Source organism: Harmonia axyridis, chromosome 7 (assembly GCF_914767665.1).
Source record: "Harmonia axyridis chromosome 7, icHarAxyr1.1, whole genome shotgun sequence".
NCBI lineage: Eukaryota > Metazoa > Arthropoda > Insecta > Coleoptera > Coccinellidae > Harmonia > Harmonia axyridis.
Window position 1 is genome coordinate 30971533 of NC_059507.1, and position 21827 is coordinate 30993359.

At 32.9% G+C, this 21827-nt stretch overlaps 2 protein-coding genes across 2 annotated transcripts in view; both read right to left on the reverse strand.

The window, feature by feature from the left end:
• Positions 1-1402: 1402 nt before the first annotated feature.
• On the reverse strand, positions 1403-8703 carry LOC123684894 (NPC intracellular cholesterol transporter 2 homolog a-like). Its single transcript, XM_045624398.1, has 4 exons — positions 8322-8703; positions 6264-6386; positions 2666-2841; positions 1403-1550 (listed from the first exon to the last, which is right to left on the reverse strand). The coding sequence occupies exons 1-4, from the start codon at positions 8410-8412 to the stop codon at positions 1467-1469; spliced, it is 474 nt and encodes a 157-aa protein (XP_045480354.1). The 5' UTR covers positions 8413-8703; the 3' UTR covers positions 1403-1466.
• A 9227-nt stretch (positions 8704-17930) lies between these two features.
• The window catches only part of LOC123684895 (activating transcription factor 3), an 82889-nt gene continuing 78992 nt past the window's right edge, over positions 17931-21827 (reverse strand). The window contains exon 4 of the mRNA XM_045624399.1: positions 17931-20931. Within this exon, the coding sequence (XP_045480355.1) occupies positions 20362-20931 (570 nt within the window). The 3' untranslated portion in view covers positions 17931-20361. The remainder of the gene's footprint in view (positions 20932-21827) is intronic.

The following is a 21827-nucleotide window of genomic DNA, read 5'->3' on the forward strand; positions in this document are numbered from 1 at the left end:
CCTTGACCATTTGGAAGACAACATTCGCCGTGTTATTGCCGATATACGGCCACAAATGTTGGAAAAAGTAATCGAAAATTGGACGTCCAGATTGGACTACATTCGAGCCAGCCGTGGCGGTCATATGCCAGAAATCATATTCAAAATGTAATGCCACAAGATTATCTTGCGGATAAATAAAATTCATGTCAATCGAATAATCCATCGCTGTTTTATTGCAATTAATAGTTCTATAGCTCTAAAAAAAACACCCTTTACAAATCTGTTTTCAAAAGCCATCTATTTTGAGTGACTTACATCGGTGGTATTACCCAGTACCAAAATGCTTGAAAATTAGAAAATTATAGAGCTTACTTTCATTAACCCAATTTAAAGTCCTCAAACCCAAAGGTAAATTGGAAAAAGAAGCTTATGACTTGGCATTTACATTGAACGATTAAAATTATATCTGATTGATTGTGGTATGAAATGGAAACACTTTATATATTTCTTTAGAACGATTGGAAATTTGAAATTGAATTGCTTCTCCAATATTTTGATTTACTGCGGAATATACATTCTTATTGGAGAATTGAAAATAAGAAGTATGCCTGAAACAAAAACGAAATAAAAGTCGACAAAGTTTATCAAAGAGAACGCCGACAAGCCTGATAAATGCATAATTTTCATCGTCAAACACTCGTAAAAAGTAAAATGAAGGGAATTATGCGTTATCTAAGATAAATAAGAATATTAAATAGGTCATTAATAAATCTAAATTTGAACCAAGTAGAGTTCTCGATGATTATCAAAAAGTCAGTACCTACTCACCTTCGTTCTTTTAGTATTCATTTTCAAAATTTCTTTCAAAAAACTTCATTCATTGCGAAGTTATTAGCTTTTCTCAAAGCCCCTTCAATTTATAAAAATTGAAATATCTCAAAAACGATTCATTTTTTCTAAGCGATCAGAAAATTAAATTAAAAGCAAGGTTTCCATAAAAATAACATTTGTTTGGTTGTTTACACTTTTTTAGCGCACCTCTGTTTTTCCAAATACATAATTTGAGAATGTAGCCTAATGATTCTTTCTCAAAAAAAGAAAATTTCTGCGCTTAACCGTAATAGAACGACGCGTCAAAGGTGAAACACCCTTTATATGGAAACATAAAGTGGTGTGTTGTTTATTCGTTCTACATGGAAATTTTCCAATAGATATAAGCAGTATTTAGGTAAAGAATTCAATTTTTATAGTATTGTTTTTGATAACAAGAACTCTTGGAATTCAAGAAAGCATAATTTCAAATATACTGATCAATCATTTTCTAGGGATCTTCTCTGAACCCCCAGATAATTTACTCTTACAAAAAGAGATGAGTAGCCAAGATTCTGATTTATGAGGAATAAAACTGAAATTTCGATTCATTTTTGCTCAACAATTTAATCTGGTCTTGTCAAAGTCATAACAGAAAATGTCTTCAATAACTATTAAGCAAGTTTAGCAGGAATTATAATACAAACGATATCCTTTCCATCTTTGTTCTGCAGTTCCCATTTGACGTCCACGCTGAGCTGTAACAATAATTTCACATTAAAATTAAAATTAATATTAGTAATTATGAAGTACAATCAAATGCAATTTGAGGTTTTCAGTGCTCACCGGCTATAATTCTTTAAGGATCCAGTATTCACTTAAGAATTAAGAAGAGAGAGAGAGAAAAAGAGTATCCGAATTTTGTGAATCATTAGAAAGAAACTCGAACGAGTGAAATATTTTGAAATATTTGTTATTCATTTGAAATATGTTCCCTAGTAATTTACTCGACTTGATTATAATTGGAGGTTTTATCGATTTTGATTGAAGTATCATGGTAAAACACTCCGAGCTTCATAACTAAAGCTTCGATATAATGCCAGCTAAATTTGGTTTGAAAAAAATCAAAAAACTCTCTTTAAAATCATCGTTGGTGATCGTCAAAATGCTGTGTATTTCGTGAATCAAGTGACAATTCAGCGTTATGGTACAAAGATGGATCGAAATCAGAAACAGTCACTAGCGACTAGCATAAAGGACCAAACTGAGGCTGCCCATGCATCTAAAACATGAACCTTGAGTACCTTCTATTTTATAAGCACAAACCTCAAAAGTCAAAGTGTGTACTCAATAGTTTCTCAATAGAAACCTCGAAGAAGCGAACATATGCAAACATAGTTTTTTGCTGACCTGGGAATGTCGTAATACCATAAAGCATCTAGCTAGAGGATACAAAATCACTTTTCCATTGTATAAAATAATGAACAAACTGAATTTTCAAAAACAAGGTATCAAGGGACCTAAATCCATTTATGTGTAGAGCATAAGCTCCGGAATGCAAAGAAGGAATATATCTGAATGGCGCAAGCAAAAATATTCTTGGAAATTTCTTCGTCCAAGATATAAGCTTATACAGATGCTTATACGATCTGAGCTACGAGATGCTTTAGTTAGCTGACAGAGCACTGAGCCTGTTGACAGATGCAGTCTCTACTATTCATGAAAGTAGCTGATAATCTCAAAGTCAGCTTAAGAAGACAAGGCGCCCACGTATAAAAGCATCGATCAATCCGATGAGTTTTAAAACCTGCTTTCTAGTCAATCTACTGTAACGTTTGTCTAATCTAACATACTCCTGTTTAAAAAAACTTACTTTGGGGTATATTTTTTTAACTGGTAAGGAAGATACATAGGTGTTCACACTGTCTTTTGCCATTGGACATACAACGCCAGAATCAACACATCCATCGCTGTTAGGTAAATCGAATCTTTTGGATTCTCCAAAGATGATTCCATGGACAACAGATTTCAATGTATCAGACTGCACACCTGAAATTTCGAAACGAAATATATAATTTATTCACTATATTGGTAGTCATGGGTCATATTGAGTAGGTAGTGAGCATTTTTAAGTACTATGAAGGCATACCTGCGAATTTGAGCCATGAGCCTGTTTAGAGATATTAGGTGCCGAAGGTTCAAAGAGTGCTTTTTCAGGCCAGGCGTTTTAAAGTTCGTGAGAAATTAACATAAGCCTACTAAAAGTTGTTTGGCCTGAGATTTAATTTTTCCACACACAACAGTAAGGGCGAAATGTTGTTCCTTAGAGAGGAAGTGAAAACTTTCATGGAAATGAAGGGCAAACTAGATATGGTCTAACCTTTAGGTTAGGGGTTCACACATGGTTATATACTTTGGCATTTTTGGTCGATGTTACCAGTAACTCGAACCAATTGAATTTGAATAGGCAGAAACAATGACATTTTGCTCATGTCAATTCATGCCGAAGCAAATTTCGGTTGTGGGAAAATCAAATTCTTAAGGGAATTGCATATCATTTTCCAACCTTGGCTGCTCATAGGAAATTCTAAAAAACACCCTAGCACAGAAATTGTCTTCATTAAACTTTGAATTCACCTCAAGATTTGAGGATTTCCGTTCACGCGAACATCAATTCAAACTTTCCATGTCTCCTTTCGAAGTGGATGTGTTGCAAATGGAAAGGGCGCTTCAGGTGAAATTAATTGAGCTACAAGCGGACGATGTTCTGAAAAATCTGTGTTGTGAGTTAACATTCCCAGATTTTTATGTGGGATATGTTCCTAAAGGCAAATACCCAAATTTGGTCCATTTAATATGTCGACTTGTCTCTTTTTGGAAGTACTCAGAAAATAAGTAAAGTCTGGCAGCACAGGAATCTTATAATATAAAAATATCAATGGAAGCATAAAAATCTGATAGTCCGAAAAAGTGGGCGTGTATTGGAAAGATCTACAAGAACCCAATTAGGATGATACTCGCTTCAAAAATGCATTGAAATTGTTAAAATTCGGTACAAATTTGGAAAATTTTGGAGTGACAGTTCGCCAAACTAAAGCACTTTTTTTTTAAACTAAATTTGATCTGTTTGGACAAGTTAATGATGTGAAGAGTCGAAATCGTGAACTTCGTTAAAGAAAAACAGGAAATATTGCTCCTTTTGCTTGCAGTGTGAGGAAAATCCATGTTTGTCGATTCCTCGTCAATTTTAGTAATTGTAGGCTAGGATTAATGATTTTTTAGGCTGGAATTGGAAGATATTGATGTGGAACATATTTTTTCTAACAAGACGGGAACACAATTAACGAAAGAATCCCAAATTTGCAAAAAAAGTTGAAATCCTTATCGAAGAACCCTTTACAATAGAATAATGTACTTTCTCTGGAGAGGATTCATTAAAGCATTTCGAAGTCTGAAAAGTATATTTCAAGAGATTTTTCTAATCAAGCAATAAGATTTCAATATATTGTTGTCACGTTCATGATTCGAATACGCAAATTATATATTTGAAGAGAATGAAACGTAAAAAAAATCCAAATTTGGAATTGAAATAACCGACCAAATTTGTGAATGATTGTTTTGAAACAGATAATGATTATCGACAGAATGATTCCTATTCAAATCAACAAACGTCAGATGTAGATTTCTTCATGAAGTGAAAACCGAAGGAAAGAACAGCAATGATATAATGTGTAATTATAATGTAGTAAAACGATTTTTTTACATTTTAGTGTCTGTACTGTGGACCAGAAAGATGATCTGTTGGCAAGTTAGATAGATCTATGAGAAAGGTTCATCAACGGCTTCTACCTTCTGGTCCATTATATTATACAGGGTGTTTCCTAAACATGCGGCAAAAATTCAGGGGGTTGTTCCTTGGACTATTCTAAGAATATTTTGTCCTTTGATGATTTTTGAAAAACCTATTTGTTTCGAAGATATAGGGGAAACAAACTTTCAGATAATAACATTTTATTATGAAAAATTACATGAAAATTCCACTCAACCTACAAAAACTGTTGAAAATGACCACCTCTAGCCAGCATACAAGCATCCAATCTTCTCCTCATTGACTGCCGAACCCTTTCAAAAACACCAGGATCATTTCTTATTAAGTTACACCCAGCAATGATCCGATTTCGCAAGTCTTCCACATTTTCTACTGGAGTGGTATAAACTAATGATTTTAGATGGCCCCATAGGAAATAATCTAAGGGGTTTAAGTCCGGGGAACGAGCAGGCCATAAATGAGGTCCACCTCTTCCAATCCAGCGATCTCCGTATGTTAATGTTAAAAACTCACGAGCAACCAAACTAAAATGCGCTGCCATGAAAAATGTTGTTCGCCCTGTATCTTCGAAACAAAGAGGTTTTTCAAAAATCATCCAAGGACAAAACATGCTTAAAATAGTCCAAGGAACAACCCCCTGAATTTTTGCCGCATGTTTAGGAAACACCCTGTATACATATATAATAAGTTAAAGCGAAACATTTGCCACTTCAAAATTTGTTTTAATTTCAGTCCATTATTTTTTGGAACAAGCAATCCGAGGATCAAATTATTCGAAATATATTCGATATGGAATTCTAAATTTTTTGCCTTTATCGGATTCAGTTGAAATTTAAAACATTTTTACACAATTCGGAAATTCCTTTGTGGTGAAACACACCATTTTCATCAATTTCATTTCTGCGATGAAATAAATAATATGTCTCAAGAGAAATAATTATACAACAAGGCCAAGTTCATCAGACATGAACTCTTGAACCAATTATCAGTATTTAAGGAAGTCTTATCTTTCAATTACATTAGCCGTAGTTTGTGCTTATCACGTGTATATATGACATCTGTTGGGCTTACTCTTGGATAAGAGGATTTCGTTTTTTCCTCAAGCACATACTTTGAACTGTAGATTTTCTTAATGAAAGGAGATAACTTATTAAGATTGCAGAAAAGTGATACTTCTTCCTCAAACATTATATAATTATATCAATCGAATTTTTTGAAGAAGAATTATAATTTTTCTAAAATTTTATCTCCCATCATGAATGAATACAGTTCAGAGTATCGAATTGAATAAAAAATATCCTTCTAGTCAGAAGTAAGGATAGTTTTATTTAGGATGTTTTATTCTTATCTTCATTAATAATCAATATTCCCATACTCAACATGAAATATATTTATACTCATTTGGATTTGAATCAACAGAAAGATAATTCCTTCATTTAATAATCGTATTTTATAACTTTGACTATTTTGTGTAGTTCAGAGTCTTATAGTTTTGCTCATCTCAATGCACATAAAGTGTTTCGTTCGAAAAATAAATGTAATACTTAGTCTTCTATAGTGGGTTTAGCTTTGAAGGGATACGTAATCACCCCAATATAGTTCATTTAATCATAACAAATTTGAATTGTACCAAAAAGCTCACCTGTTTTGAAGTTGAGTTCGAAGGTGATATTTGTTCCTCTCTTCAAAATGCATTTGGAATCTTCATCATTTGAATCACAGTTTGTTACTTTGATGCTACTGACAGTTCCAAGTAACTCAGTATCTGAAAAGTATTATTAGTATTTTTAGATTAATAGTATCTATAATCGCAAATGCAAATAATGTGGAGGAAAACCTGAAGGAAGCAGAATAAGGGCATAAAATTAGCTATAGCAGCCTAGGCCTCTTGAATATGTGCTAGTGAAGCGAAGCGAGAACAACTGATAGAGCAAAGGGCTGTCAAAACCCCTTTTGATATGTAGCACACAAGTTTCTTCGCCTACCGAAAAAAACACCGCTAATTTTATACTGCAGTTTATTCTATCCTCTTAAAATATCACAAAGCTACAAAAGTGCTGTTAACAAAGTGAATAAATAGATAAGTTCACGATGGATTTGATATGAATCCAAGTCTGCTGCGACATAGGTCAGTAAGTTAATCACGAAGTTACCACTTTTCGTAGGTGATTGGATGATTATGATCATCTATAGCAGAAAATATAGGTATTCAAAAATTCATTAAGTACTCCGAAACTATAATTGCTAGAATTTTGTTCGTCCAACGGTTATGAAAATACTAAACCAAAAGAGCAAACTATCACAAACATGTGTGATTTCATGAAAAAAACCCTAATTTCATAAGAAATTTATTTAGTTTGTAAAATTCTACGAAATGGAAGTGTTAATATTAAAACTTCAAAAGACATCACCATGCTATAGCATGGTGTCCTGTAAGTACAAAATACTCGAAATTCCTCAGATTCAAACATTCAATTTTCAAATTTTTCTGCTTTGCTCAAAATTTTCTGTTGATCGCGTCATCAAAAGCATTGAAAAAACTTAATATATTAGTGACAACAGATCCGACAAAGATAAAATTTGGTTTGTAGGTGTACTATAGCAACATTCCATATTGATCATATTGATCAAATGATTCATATCTTTCACAGATTCTTTTTTTTTTGTCATGAATACACACATCATCTGCCTTCTACATAAATTCTATTGCATCAATGATATTTAATCGAGTATTTTACCTAATTTCCGTCAAATAAGAACCGAGATAACCAAACATAATATAATATTAAGTTAATAAATTCCAAAATTTTGACGATGTACATTTAGGCTATAGCGTGAGTTTTGTATACCAGTGAAGCTATTAGTATCTATATTTAAGTTTTAGTTAGCATTTGTCAAGCCATATTTTCTATTCTAGTTGAGCCATCGTGCTAAGACTTGTAGTACGTTTGGCACTGTGTCATATTTAACTAACTGAGTATTAATGGAGATTAATAAAAATAAATATCTTGAAATCATTATCAGTATGATTTATGTTGATAAACCATGAAAATATTCAATGAAAAATGAGAAAAGCACTGAATTCGTGTCGATTGAAGCTTCGAGCAAAAATTTTATACAAGCAGATACATACAGGACATGAGAATTCCATTGTATAAATAATAAACATTCAGATATTATCATTATATTATCTGTGTGAAACTGAGATATTCCCGCACGATTTTGTTCTGAAAGGTATGGCAGAATGAACAGATTTGCCACATAATTCAAGACTCTAACTACTTCAAAGGTTATCTACTGGTAATCCAGATGAAAATCTGCTCGAGATTTTTCATATACTTTGTATGAAATTGAAATCTATATCCAGCATACTTCAGATCTTATCATAAATAGTACGAAATAATAATAAGAAAACAAATTAAATTCAGAAATGTCTAGTTATGTTAGTTCCGCATTCAAATATGACAATATTTAGGAAGCATTGAATTATGTCAAAATTGTGTAGAATTAGATTTTGGTCTCAGGAGTGAAATATTTGGTCTGCTAAAATTTCCAACAACGGTTAGAAAGCACCATCACAATTCACCAAACTAATAAAAGTTTTTTTTTGATCTGTTCCAAAAAAGTTTGAATTGACTATCCACTTCCGAAAAAAAAGTTAATCCTGCTTATAATGTAGCCTCAACAATTCTTTTTTTACCTTCACAATTGTAGAAGTATGTTGCTTCTATCTGAAGACACAAGCAGGAAATTAAAACAAGGACTGATAATTTCACGAGATCAAACCACATCTTGATGAACTATAGAGAGATGTTAAGACTTTAGAAGCTCAGCACAAACTGAATTGTCAACGTATTACAGCAGTTGGACTAAATAGGATTTAATGCTATATAACTATCTTGGCAGTAGGTATCAATTACAGCGTTGACCAATAGACTTCCTTTGTTTGACAAAAATGATAATGATTTTTCAAAGATATATGATATTTTGTTTAATTTCACTTGAGAAAATATATCATTGGCACACATACAAATTTCAACTTTTGCTTATAAAATGACTCAAACCATTTATTATTTGAGAGGATGATAAGTGGTTGATATTATTGGTTTGTTATTTATACATGTGATATCGTCAATTCAATAACTATTTACAAAACATCAATTGCAATTGAAAATGAAGTGCATTTCATTAGAAGTGTTTCATCATAGATCAAATCAGGCCAGATGGCAAAGGCTTGAAAAACGTAATCGTAATAGACACATTTTTTTATGTGAAATACTTGTGATAACAACAAAGAGCTTATGATGTTTTTTTCAAAAGCACATAAAGAACGGTTTTGATTTCCCATAATAAAATAATGCTTCAACTGTCCCTCACAGTTCACGTTTTTGGATTTGAAGAATTCGAGTAATTATTATGAATAATTTCATATTTTATAGCAAATGATGCAAGAATAGAAATGACTCGCTTAAGGAACTTTTAAACTTTGATTCGAGTGCTTACTGACAAAGAAACTGCAACACCCTAAAGGAGCTGTTCGAATTTAATTTTTTTTGGTAAAACTTAGATAGTTTAGCAAGGAGTAAATGCAATAAGATGGTATATTTCTTCTTGAGAGATACTATCCCAAGCTACCTGTACATGTCTCAGGACCGCCCAAGTCCGTGGGGGCTGGGGTCAATTTCCAAGACTTTTACCCATGATGTTCCAAACATTCTCTATGGGCGAAAGATCGGAAGATCTGGGCGGCCATGGCAAAAGATTCACATGGGTCCTTCGAAAAAGTTTAAACTAACTCTGGCAACGTTAGGTCAGGCATTATCTTGCTGAAATATTAGATTCTAGAGCCGGTTAAGGTAAGGGAGAACATATGGCTCCACTTGAAGGTAACGCTGTCATGTTACCTCGAATAAAGACTACTTGCTTGTGCAATAGCACCCCATACCATAACGCTTACTGTCCGGTATACGTGACGCTCAACATCAAACTGAGGTTCACGTCTTTCTCCCCGACGTCGTCTTACCCTTCTTTGGCCATCATGTGCGCCCAATAAGAATTGAGATTCATCAGAAAAAATGGCTTAATTTGGCTTTCGATGCTTCAAGATTTGATGGTTTGTCTGTATAAATCTATGACTTAACATGACCTATAGCCAAATAAAAAGTAATCGAGAGGAGTTAAGTCGCACGAACGAAGGTGGCAGTTAACAGTTCTGGAAATAAAGTTGTCACCAAATTGATTTTGGAATGAGTTGATGGTTAAGTGCCAAGTTGCGAAGCTTTGTTACTGTTAGAACAAAATGTCGATGTTGTTTAGCTGATTAATTTTTAGGCACAAAAAATCGATCAGCATGGCTTGATAACACTCACCATTCTCCGTAACCGCAGCTTCTTTCTCATTTCGAAAGAAAGAAGACCGATTATACTTCCAGCGTGTAAACCGCTCCAAACAGTCAATTTCAATGCACATTACGGTGATTCATTAATGACTTGAGGATTGTCTTTGCTGCATATACGGCAATTTTGCTTATTTACGGAGCCATTCAACCAGAAATCAGATTTATCACTTTTTTTTTTATTTAAATAACATTTTTCGGCAACCGTCCGGGAAGTGCTTACTTCCCGGACGCTTTTTCTCTGAGAAAGTAGCATTTCCCGGCCTAGTCCGGGAAGTACGTACTTTCCGGACTAGGCCGGGAAAGAATCATAGAATCCATAGAAACCGAGATAACGGCTGACAGTTCATATGAAATTAGTTGTCAAAAATTTGCAAGTTTTTTTATCGCAATCGCAATAAAATATGGAAAGCAGCAGCGATAGTGTTATTTCACATGGTTGCCGAAAAAATATTGTACGCAACACGCCCGAAAATGTTTTTTTTGGACTCACAGACTTCCAGGACTCGCTTACGCTCGTCCTGGAATTTTGTCTATTCGTCCAAAAAAACCCTATTTTCCGGACTTGTTACGTAAATTACTATTCTTCAGTAAAAATGCTCATCTTCGGGCAGTTTCAAATTAGCCCAATTAGCAAAAATGTCTCGTAAACGATGATCATTTGGCTTCAATTCAACAAGAGTTAATGCAAAAGATCACATGTACTGAATTTCCATCTGCAAATCGCTGATGAATCGCAACGAAATAGACTTATTTGTGCCAATTTGTGGTTGATGACTGGTGATGAAAAGTAGATCACTTACGACAACGTCAAGCGAAAACGGTCTTAGTTGAAACTCGGTGAGTCGACGAAAACGGTGGTCAACCTAGGATTGACGGCCAGGAAGGTTTTGCTGTGTGTTTGGTGAGATTGGCAGGGACTTATCTACTATGAGCTGCTCCCCTACGACACAACTGTTAACTCGAAATCGTGCTGTCAACACTTGGACCGACTGAACGAAGTAATCTCCCAGGAAAGGTCAGCTTTGGCGAATAGGAGAGAAATTTTATTCCATCAGGACAACGCCAGGCCACACACATCGATAGTGAGTCGACAGAAGCTCTGGCAGCTTGGTTGGTACTGTTGGGAGGTTTTATGCATCCACCTTATAGTCCGGACCTAGCACCAAGTGATTACCATCTGTTTTTGTTTACTTCGGTACTTGGAATGCTAAAAAGCTGAAATTTCGTGTGAGAATTACCAATACCCCCGTGAATCATAATAATAATGAATAAAAATGAAAAAAATGTAATAAAATACGTCCCTAATCACATAGGGTTGTTCAAAATCGCAGACTTCAACGAGACGAAATAAATCGAAATAGAATTACTGGAAAACCTCTAGATTTAGTGACAAGGAAGTTGATGCACAAATAATCAGGAGGCTGCGACAAACCAAAAAAAAAGTATCTAATAAAACACAGGGTGTTCTATTTGGAATATCGAAGTTGTTAGACTTTTAGATATAAGCGGCAACATTGCAGCGTAAGAATTAGGTACACTTGTGCTTTTTGCCATATAATATTTCATTAAAAATTAAAAATCAAGAGGGATTAAAACGTTTTATTCCTTCTTAATAGTCTTTATTTACTCTCCTTCTTCAATCGCAAAATTTTTCACATAAATAATAGCATGGGAATATAATGAATTAACTGAAAATTCAAAAACAAGAAGATAGTGTTCGGATATTAGGATTGAGATAGGGAAAAATAAAACTCTCCCACTTGAAAAATTCCAGCAATTGTTCAAAGAGTTACAGCAATAATATCTTCCATAATACGAGTAATATCAAAATCCAATTATAAAACGCACTTTATTTTTATTATTTTTTTTATTACGTTGGTACTTAACTGTCTCGCCGCTTCTGAGGATCGGTTCATAACTAGGTATTCTTCAGGAATAAAAGCTATCATTATTAACTCGTGGTATAATATAGTTCATATTATATACAGAAGATGAATTTCAATGTCGCATTCTGATTCAATATTCAGATTAGGAATGAATATTATTAATTTTTGGATTTTAAGCCGAGAGTGATCTAAAATTGTTAGGTTCAACTAGTAAACAAAGAATTTGAGGTCAAAATTAATTATGTTCGTCCGGCCTGCCGCTATATGTACCTATTCTCTATAGCTCTCAAACGTTTGATGGATTATTATATTTATTTATATATTTCATTTTTATTTTTTTATTTTATTTATATATTAGTTTGCCGCTTCCATATCTAGGTCATTAGCGGAGTTGGATCTGTTACATGGATAATATAACATAATATTGATTTATAGTAAAAAAAAAAATACATAGGTAACATATAAATGAATTCCAATTAAATTTTTACATTTATAAATTTAACAAAAGCTAGGGTATTGAGGCTGCCTGGTGTGTTAATCTTGAGAGCTTCTTCTGTTCTATCTTTCACTTTGAATTGTGTGCTCTCGTTTTTGTACATTTGGTATTCCGTTATAATGCATATAATACATATTGGGGTGTTCTCCTATATAAGATACTTTTTGTTTTCTATACCTGATCTATTAATAATGATAAGGAAATAAACGTTCATGCAAAATTCCGCAGAGATGTGTAATACAATTAGAAGAAAAAAAATGTTTTCATAAAATTTAGATTTCTTAGAATCTAAGCATCAGCTTTCACAGAAATTTGGTTTGTATATAAAAGGTTATCTAGAAGGTGAGTTATCGAAAAATTTAGCTATGCAGCTTTTACTTATGAAAAACATGGGAGGTAGGAATCACGGGCGTAGCCAGGGGGGGGGGGGGTTTTGGGGGTTCAAACCCCCCCCGAAATGTTGAAGATGTCAAAAAAACTTTTTTTTTTTCAAAATCTCGAAAATATTTTTTAATGGAATTTGGAAAAAGTGAATGAAATTATCACTCTCAGTTCAATTAATTTGTAATGTGAAATTTGAATTAAATTACCTCTACGTAATCCAGTCAATTTGTGCTCACATGTGCCCCTCAAAGGAAAGTTATGGGTTAGTTTGATTTTTTCGATCGTATGTAACGGGTGTTTTTTTTCGAGGTATATAACTTTAAGTTACTGTTACTGTTCAAGATGGCGACCGATTTAACAGCTGTCAAGTGATTTATTCTCAGTTCGGTTTGGCAATTCATCATGAATAGACTGACGCCTGAACAACGCTTGAAAATAGTGCAATTTTATTTCGAAAATAATGGCTCGTGCCACAATCTATTTATTGGAAGACACGTTTGGTGACCGCCTAATTTCACGTTTTGGACCAATTGGCCTCCAAGATCTTGTGATTTAACACCGCTAGACTACTTTCTGTGGGGCTATGTAAAGTCATTGGTCTATGCGGATAAGCCACAAACCCTTGACCATTTGGAAGACAACATTCGCCGTGTTATTGCCGATATACGGCCACAAATGTTGGAAAAGTCATCGAAAATTGGACGTCCAGATTGGACTACATTCGAGCCATCCGTGGCGGTCATATGCCAGAAATCATATTTAAAATGTAATGCCACAAGATTATCTTGCGGATAAATAAAATTCATATCAATCGAATAAACCATCGTTGTTTTATTGCAATTTAAAGTTCTATAGCTCTAAAAAAAACACCCTTTATTTTTTTGGGTTCTGAATCCGAATCTGAGATTTAGCACCAAAATTCTGTGACGGAACATTAAAAAAAAATACAAAAAAAATGTAATCTTCTGACGTTTTCTTCCATAAAGTTTTTTGTCCGAAAAACCTGGCTCAAACGATAGTTCAAAATTGGCGTATTATATCTATCTCTGCTGAAACTCAGTTGATGGGGTAGTTTTAATTTCTTCGATTTATTATCTCTGTTTCTGGGGTACAGAATTCAAAGCTGGAGTTTGCCACCAAAATTTCATGATAAAACATTGAAAAAAATGCAAAAAAGGTGATAACTATCATTTTTTACCGGTTTTTTGCATATAAACTTTCTACTCATAAATTTGAATTTGAGTATCTACTCTGTTATATAAATACTACGACGGTATTTTTTTCCTAAATATATTTATGGGAATCGATGTGAAGAAATAAACTAAATTTCAAAAAGTGATTTTGAAAATGCTTTTTTTCTCAAAACATACTTGAAAAATAAAACCAGTGAAAATAGACTGAATGGGTTGGCTCTTTTAAAGTTGATATATTTAAAAAGAAAAACATAAGATTTTTTTTTATAATATGTAAAACTCCCCCCGAAACTGAAACCTGGCTACGCCCGTGGTAGGAATAGATAATAATGGAGAATAAAACATGAAACATATTTAAAACATATTTAAAAAAATTAATATTTATTTCTGATGTCTCAATCACTTATCCTAATGTCAAAGGGTTAATAATACTAATAATAAGAATAATTTCCAGAGAACATTAAATTTATTTTCGATTGAAAATGCGTTCAGCTGTAAACTAATCCTGTGGCAATAGTAGGTCGATTTGTGGGAGAAAAAATGGAAATAGATTAAATGAAAGCATAGGCTTGATAAGTCTATCTAATCATGAATATAACCATGCTCTTCACTCCTTCTCTGTATTAGTGATCTTCAGTCGTAAGCAGTTTGGATAATCAGTATGGAAACATTGCAAGTCAAATGATGAAAAATGATACTATATTTTCTTGTATACGATCAGCTGTCACTATTCAAATTATTTCCACATATTGATTTCAGCATAGTCTTTCTCCACTCAATTTTGTATGTGTACTTTCGGTCGCACCGATGAAGACCTAAGAACTTAATATTCGAATAAATATCCTTCTCCGTCCTGATCATAAAATGTGCGAAATACAAATACCTATTCGCTTTTTTTCTTGTAAGGTAGTAAAGATAAGACATTATTCATAATGTTTCTTTCAGACTCAAGTCCTTTCAAATGAAAAAAACCTTTTTAAAGAGCTGCATTTCAAAATTTTTCCATGGTGTTACGATTACAAATCATCTAGGGACCTTGCGAAATCACACTGAAGGGAATTCAATCTTCTGCAGTGAAAAAGGCCGAAAAAACATTCTCTCTCATGATGATCTAAGTTGACGTCACTGAGAAGACTATAGTTTTTAAAGTATTCTTCATATTATCTACAGCGAGTTCTATCGTTTTCTTCGGCCAAAGGTTCATAGTCCAACCTTTTCAGTTCTTCAATTGGTGCCACCAATTCCTGTGGACCAAGAAGTAATGCACTGATTAAACATGTCTAAATTTTTAGTTTCCGTTGTCAATCCTCTTTAGCAATGGTATGAAGTCAGTGATCTAAGAAAATTGTCTTTGCCAGACTTCAAGGATATCATTATAGGTACCGATTGAAAAGCAAATTTTGAGATTCTATTCAGAACATTTCTTTGTATACTGGAAAACTGGAATGGAATATTCTAAAACAAGTTGCAGAATGGGCTCCTATTGCAATACTAATGTGAAATTCTGAAACGAGCGACGAAGGAGCAAAAAAGTTAGAAGAACCTGGTGTGATCAAGAAATCTGTTTAGCAAAAATAAACAGCTTAAGCTTTAGGCACTCATTCGATCGTCCTGTGGCTAAAAATCTCAAGGTATGGGTTCTCCAAAGATAAACCGTATACTTACGACCTTTTGGCTTTTACTGCTTTGCCGTTTTAATAATTTTATTGAATCCCTATCCAAAGGCGTAGAAAGAAACCTAATTCTAAGCATTACATTATCTAAACTTCATTACCTAAAAACCAAAATAATGAATGTAATAATACTAGAGTTTTAAATCAGAAACGGTTTTTTTTTTCAGACTTTATCACCCTGTATTTCAAAAATGAAGCTTGTTAATTCTTTCAGTTAAGAATATAAAAAATTTTCATATTTGCCAGTTAAACTGTACAGTTGAAAAAATCGAGTGGAACTGAGACCGAAATACCCACGTCAGTTTCAACTATACAGTTAAAACCTCGGTTAAAACTGTACGTGAATGGCCGGCCTTAGAGTATCTTTGGAACTGGAATTGCGGCAGCGAACATCACACGGGTGCTGTTTTGAGAGTTGCCTTTACAAATAAATTATCAAATGATTAATTATCATCAATAAACTACAGATTTGACCGATTTCTTATTAGAACCTGTTAAATGATCCTAAACATCGCAAATATATGTTGTGAGTATACTTACAACATATATAAATATTAGCTAATCATTTATTTTATTTTTAAAATTAATAATATTCGATGATCATTCAGTTATATGTCGCCGTGGCATGACGTTTCATAGAACATTTGGTGACGACGGTGACGTACAACATTCTCGACAACATAACATAGTGTGGAAGGAGATTCTTTTACGTTGTTTCTCAAAGCTGTGTCAGTAATATTTTCTTACTGAGTCAAGTACTAAATCACAGGTACTATAACTGAAATTATAGCCTCATTTATAAATTTTTCTATATCAACTCATTCATTATAGTTAGAATGGATCAAATCACAAAATTCGTTGAACCCGCCAGACAATTCTCCAAAGATTCTATCAGATTGGTAAAAAGATGTACAAAACCCGATAGAAAAGGTGAGTACAATTTTTTTTTTAAATCTAGGGTATTATAAGAAGTATTTTCTACCACTTACGGAGGTTTGTTCATTTCAAGATCAAAATATTGGATGTAATTAATGAATTTCATATTTATAAAATATGGAACAGGAAATTTTCAATGTTCAAATTTGTCAAATATGTAGTTGATTGTTTCATAACAACTTTTTCCTATAAGAATTCATAACAGGATATGTTTTTCTGTTGGGGGTTTTCTTCAGTTGAAAATTTGTTATAATTGTAACATTATCTTATAACTACATATCCACACTAAAACGTAGAATACATTCGAGTTAATTTGAAAATCACCTTATTTTCGCAATATTGTTAACTGTTGATTATTAGTTTCTTGATGAATTCAAAAGACATTAAATGTGTGTTTGTTACAACCTACAGCTCTAGCCTCATTTAATTGCATTTGAATAGGAATGCATAGACCGATAGATTTGGATATCTTTGAAAAAAAAATTTTCAAAGCCTATTTGCTTATGATTTTCTTTCTTCCAGAGTTCCAGAAAATCGCTATTGCTACAGCTATAGGATTCTGTATTATGGGATTCATAGGCTTTTTTGTCAAACTCATCCATATACCAATCAATAACATTATTGTAGGATCCTAAGTCCTCCATCATCATCTATTAATTTATTTCAATCAGGAAAAAAGGTTTTTTTGACATTTTCAATGTGTATTAATTTTGTTGTACTGATATTTTGTACTAATTCATGGAATAAATCTAGTTAGAATAAGCGATTTATGTATTTTATTGTTGAGGCTGATTCTGTTTGATAGTCAAATTGAGAATTTAAAAAAAAGATGAGTCGATCTTACTCAGGATCCTCTACTAACTATTATATCCTATGTCAACTTATGTTTAAACAAATAATTATATTTGAATGCTATGAGGTATTAGAGCAGAGAATATATTAATGAAAAGAGAAGAAAAGAAACATAACTGTTGCCAATTTGATGAAATATCTTTTGGATATTCATAATATTACAGAAATACCGTTTTTATCAATAGCATAAAACCATGAGGCAGGAAATGTATGTAATTCGCCTATTCTGAGCCAAAAATGAAAAACTTGCAAGTCATAAATTCGGTATTGTGGACAGAAAACATGGATTTTACACTAACATAACGAATTTCTTGATAAAACCTCTAAATGAAAATGAACGACCACCTTTCATGATTCAGGTCCACTTGCATTGTGAATTTGGTAGAACTGCACATATTTTATTTAATAGGTAACCTTTGGAATTTTTTTGACAAAGCTTTGTCAACAAGTTAAATTGATACTAAAAATTCAGGATCAAATAAACAATCTCAAAAGTTAAATAACTTTTATTAAATCCAGTATTCCACAGATTACATGTATATAAGGCACAAATTTAAAAATAATCAAACCCGTTTTTGATACAGGTAACTTACATAAATCTGTTGAAAGTCTGGAGCTTAGTAACAATGGTTAAATAGAAATTCTGAAAAGTATCAAAACGTAGAAAAATAATGTAAAAAGCATTTGTGCATTTAGAGTTCATTGAGAATATATGCGGAAGATAAATCTAATGGCACATGCTTGGTCTAAAAATCAGCCTAAGATAAAAATACTCGAAGACATTTTTCACAATAAAATTTAGCGATATCAAATGTCACTAAATGATTGAATTCAACATAGTAACATCGATAAGAAACTAAGTTTAAGTGCTATAATGAAGGGAAGACTTAATTCTTTAGTACTACAGCATAACAGTGACTTTAAAAAGAAGAAAATGGTAAAAAGAATAACTTCAATTATTATTTTTCGTGAGATTCGTTCAAATTCTAATTTTCCTAAAAAAAAATATAGAAAATATATCGAAATCAAATGAGGTTTCATGAATACCAATATTTCATTCACATCAAGAGTTACAAATACTTTTTATTAGCCCCATATAAGTAGTGCATGGAAAATAGAATTTGAAGAATTCAGAAAAACATGTGTGAATTGTTTTTTTTTATAACCTGAGAAGCTGTTAGACTAGTGATAGGCTAAACGAATTTATACTATAATTTAGAAGTGATGCTATTTATGTATTCATATAAATATTTTTAACACAATAGGTGTTGAATTCTGTATCACAATTTGTAAGCTTATTTTTCAGGTTCATGAACTTATGCCATTTATATTGTTCAATCAACAATAAGGCACAGTTTCGTTATATGAAAAACATAAAATAATATGTGTTTTGCATTTTTAAATAATTATTTTGCATCATTCAAGCTAACCTTTAAAGCGAATTTATGGAAAATAAATTGCCTAAGTATCTAAATGAAATAAAGAAAATAATATTATAAAAGGAATGTGACAGTTTCTTCGATAGATATTATAATTTTCGTGATGCGTTGATAAAATCAATTATGATAAACGATATGTTGTTACATTTCTTTTATAAATTTTTAAATATAAAGGGTGAGGCTATGTCGAGGAAAGGTACATTTAATTCGTTTCTAAATCTAAGTAGATAGAAAAATATTCACTGATAACAATGTTTAAATATTTAAAAATGTGATAATAAAAAAGTCGATAAAAATGCGGCAGTTAACATCAAAATATAAGATAAATAATGTACAAAGTAGATTTATTTTCAAATCGTATTCTATTTTTGGAATGCTGTTTGTTACTTTGTGATTCTGCCGTAAATATATAAAACAACATTCTCTAACAAATAATTACAACAACAGCTAAATATCTATAATTCATAGTCAGATCTGGTAACAAGTCTTAGTCCATCATTCATGAAGGAAGATTTGAATATCGAAAAAGCTTATTACATTTTATTGCTACAGCTTCAATTTCAATCCCGAGATTTCCAAATTATTTTGAGAACTATATTGTTCGAGATCAAGTTGATGAACTAATATTTTGCAGAGAACTAATGATCTGTGATATTTGGACAATATCCTGTTTTCATACCGAAATGAATTTTTTGCAGGTAAGGGAGTACATTAATTATGGGTTGTTTAGAGCAATGTTTCTCAACCGTCCAATAATGGAAAATGAATAACACTTTCATACATCCAAAAATAACTTGTGATATAAAGTAATCTATTAATTGTGTATTAGATAATATTTCTTGGCTAGGTACAGCTGTTGTTTTCATCAATTCCTTTCTCTTTTGTTTTTTTTTACGCTAAATATAGAATTTTTTCATTATTGTTTGCTATTTATATACATATTAATATCTTTTCAACAATATTATTACTAAGTCAAGATAAGGCACTAACAAAGTTGATCATATAATTAATATATATAGATACCTAATTAAATTCTGAAAATGAATATCTCTAAGTATTGGAATGTGACATTAGAAAATTGTCCAATGCTGTTGGATGTTGTTAATCGATCTGAAATCTAGAAATTTTTCAACAGCTTCAACTAAATGAAAAATTTCTTGAGGAGTATTGCCCAAATACAAATACATTATTTCTTATTGGTTTGCAAACCTACATATGGTGAAGCTCAAAAAATGGTTACAGTGAAGACTTTGCGGAATCAAAAAACATTCCATAACATTAAATAGATATAGATATATAGGAAGATTTCGGAAACTAAAAAACAAAAATTCACTGCATCGTACTTAGAAACCTAATGATAAAATGGCTTACAATTAAATTGTTGGACTCAATAAATATACAATATATAAACTTCGAAAATATAATAAAATTTTCATAAAATCAGAATAACCCCAGAGTAATGTCAGGTTTGAATGGTTTAACATCATGCCAAACAACCATTACCCAAACCTGAGGAACTGCTGTAGTTTTGGCTTGGATAATTGTGACATTGATTGTAATAATTTTGGTGTACGTGCGGATTGTCTAGGTTCGTTATGAGTACCGAATTGTCGTTTATTTCTTCAACGATTATCTTAGGTGGATTTTTATACGAATTACTTTTAACATAGTTGGAAAAACTCAGACAGGGAGAATTGGACCTTGAGTAACCATTCATTTGTGTCGTCCTATCGTAATTGGTATTAGAATGACTGTAGGAATGATTCTCTATTACTGATGATACAGGGGGTAGCTTGTACAGGGCGTCCCTTGTGGCCTGTTTGATTTGATGCTGACATAGCGGGCGGTGGTGGGCTAGTACGTCTTCGAGGGTTCGTTTCTGCTGTTGCAGCTCGTGTACTTGACTCTTCAATTCTAAATTTTGGGTTTCTAATGTCTCGGATTCAGTTATCAAGTTGGCTGTACGTTCACGCTTCTTCAGACGGCATTTTGTCGCTGCTATTTTGTTTCGTTCTCGGCGACGTCTCCGTCTTTCTTCATCTTCAGGGGTTAGCTGAAACAAAAAAAAATGGTTCAAATATTTCCTGAACTGAGATGGGTAGTCGATATTAATTTCTTTCAAGTTATTTTTTGACAAGGTTTTTTTTTAAATAAGGGCACTGACGTCAAAAGCTTTTGAGATCTTGTTTAGTGACACTGATTGCTAAAGAATCCGATAATCTCCTGAATTACAATAAATCAAAGAAAAGAAGAAATTTATTCATTCACACAATAACAATTTTTTTTGTAAATTTTTTAATGATATGTTTGTCCATCGCGATTATCTATGTCGGCATTGATGCAATAAGATGGTCCATTTCTTCTTGAGGGACTCTATCCCAAGCTACCTGTACTTTATGTCTCAGAGCCGCCAAAGTCCGTGGGCGCTGGGGTAAATTTACAAGCCTTCTACCCATGATGTCCCAAACATGCTCTATGGGCGAAAGTTCGGGGGATCTGCGCGGCCATGCAAAAGATTCACATGGCTCGCTTCGAAAAAGTTTAAATCAACTCTGGCAACATGAGTTCGGGCATTATCTTGTTGAAATATTGGATTCTCGAGCCGGTCAAGGTAAGGGAGATCATATGGCTCCACTATTTCTTGAAGGTAACGCAGCTCTGTCATGCTACCTCGAATAGAGACTAAATGTGAGCTACTTGCATGTGAAATATCACCCCATACCATAACGCCTACTGTCCAGTGTATATAACGCTCAACATCAAATTGAGGTTCACGTCTTTCTACCCGACGTCGTCTAACCCTTCTTCGGCAACCATATACACCGAAGGAAAATCGAGATTCATCAGAAAAGACGACCTGATGCTATTCCACATTCCAATGTTGACGTTCTCTGCACCACCAGTGTTGCCGAAAGTATAAACTCAAGATCGGTATAAATGACTGCGCAA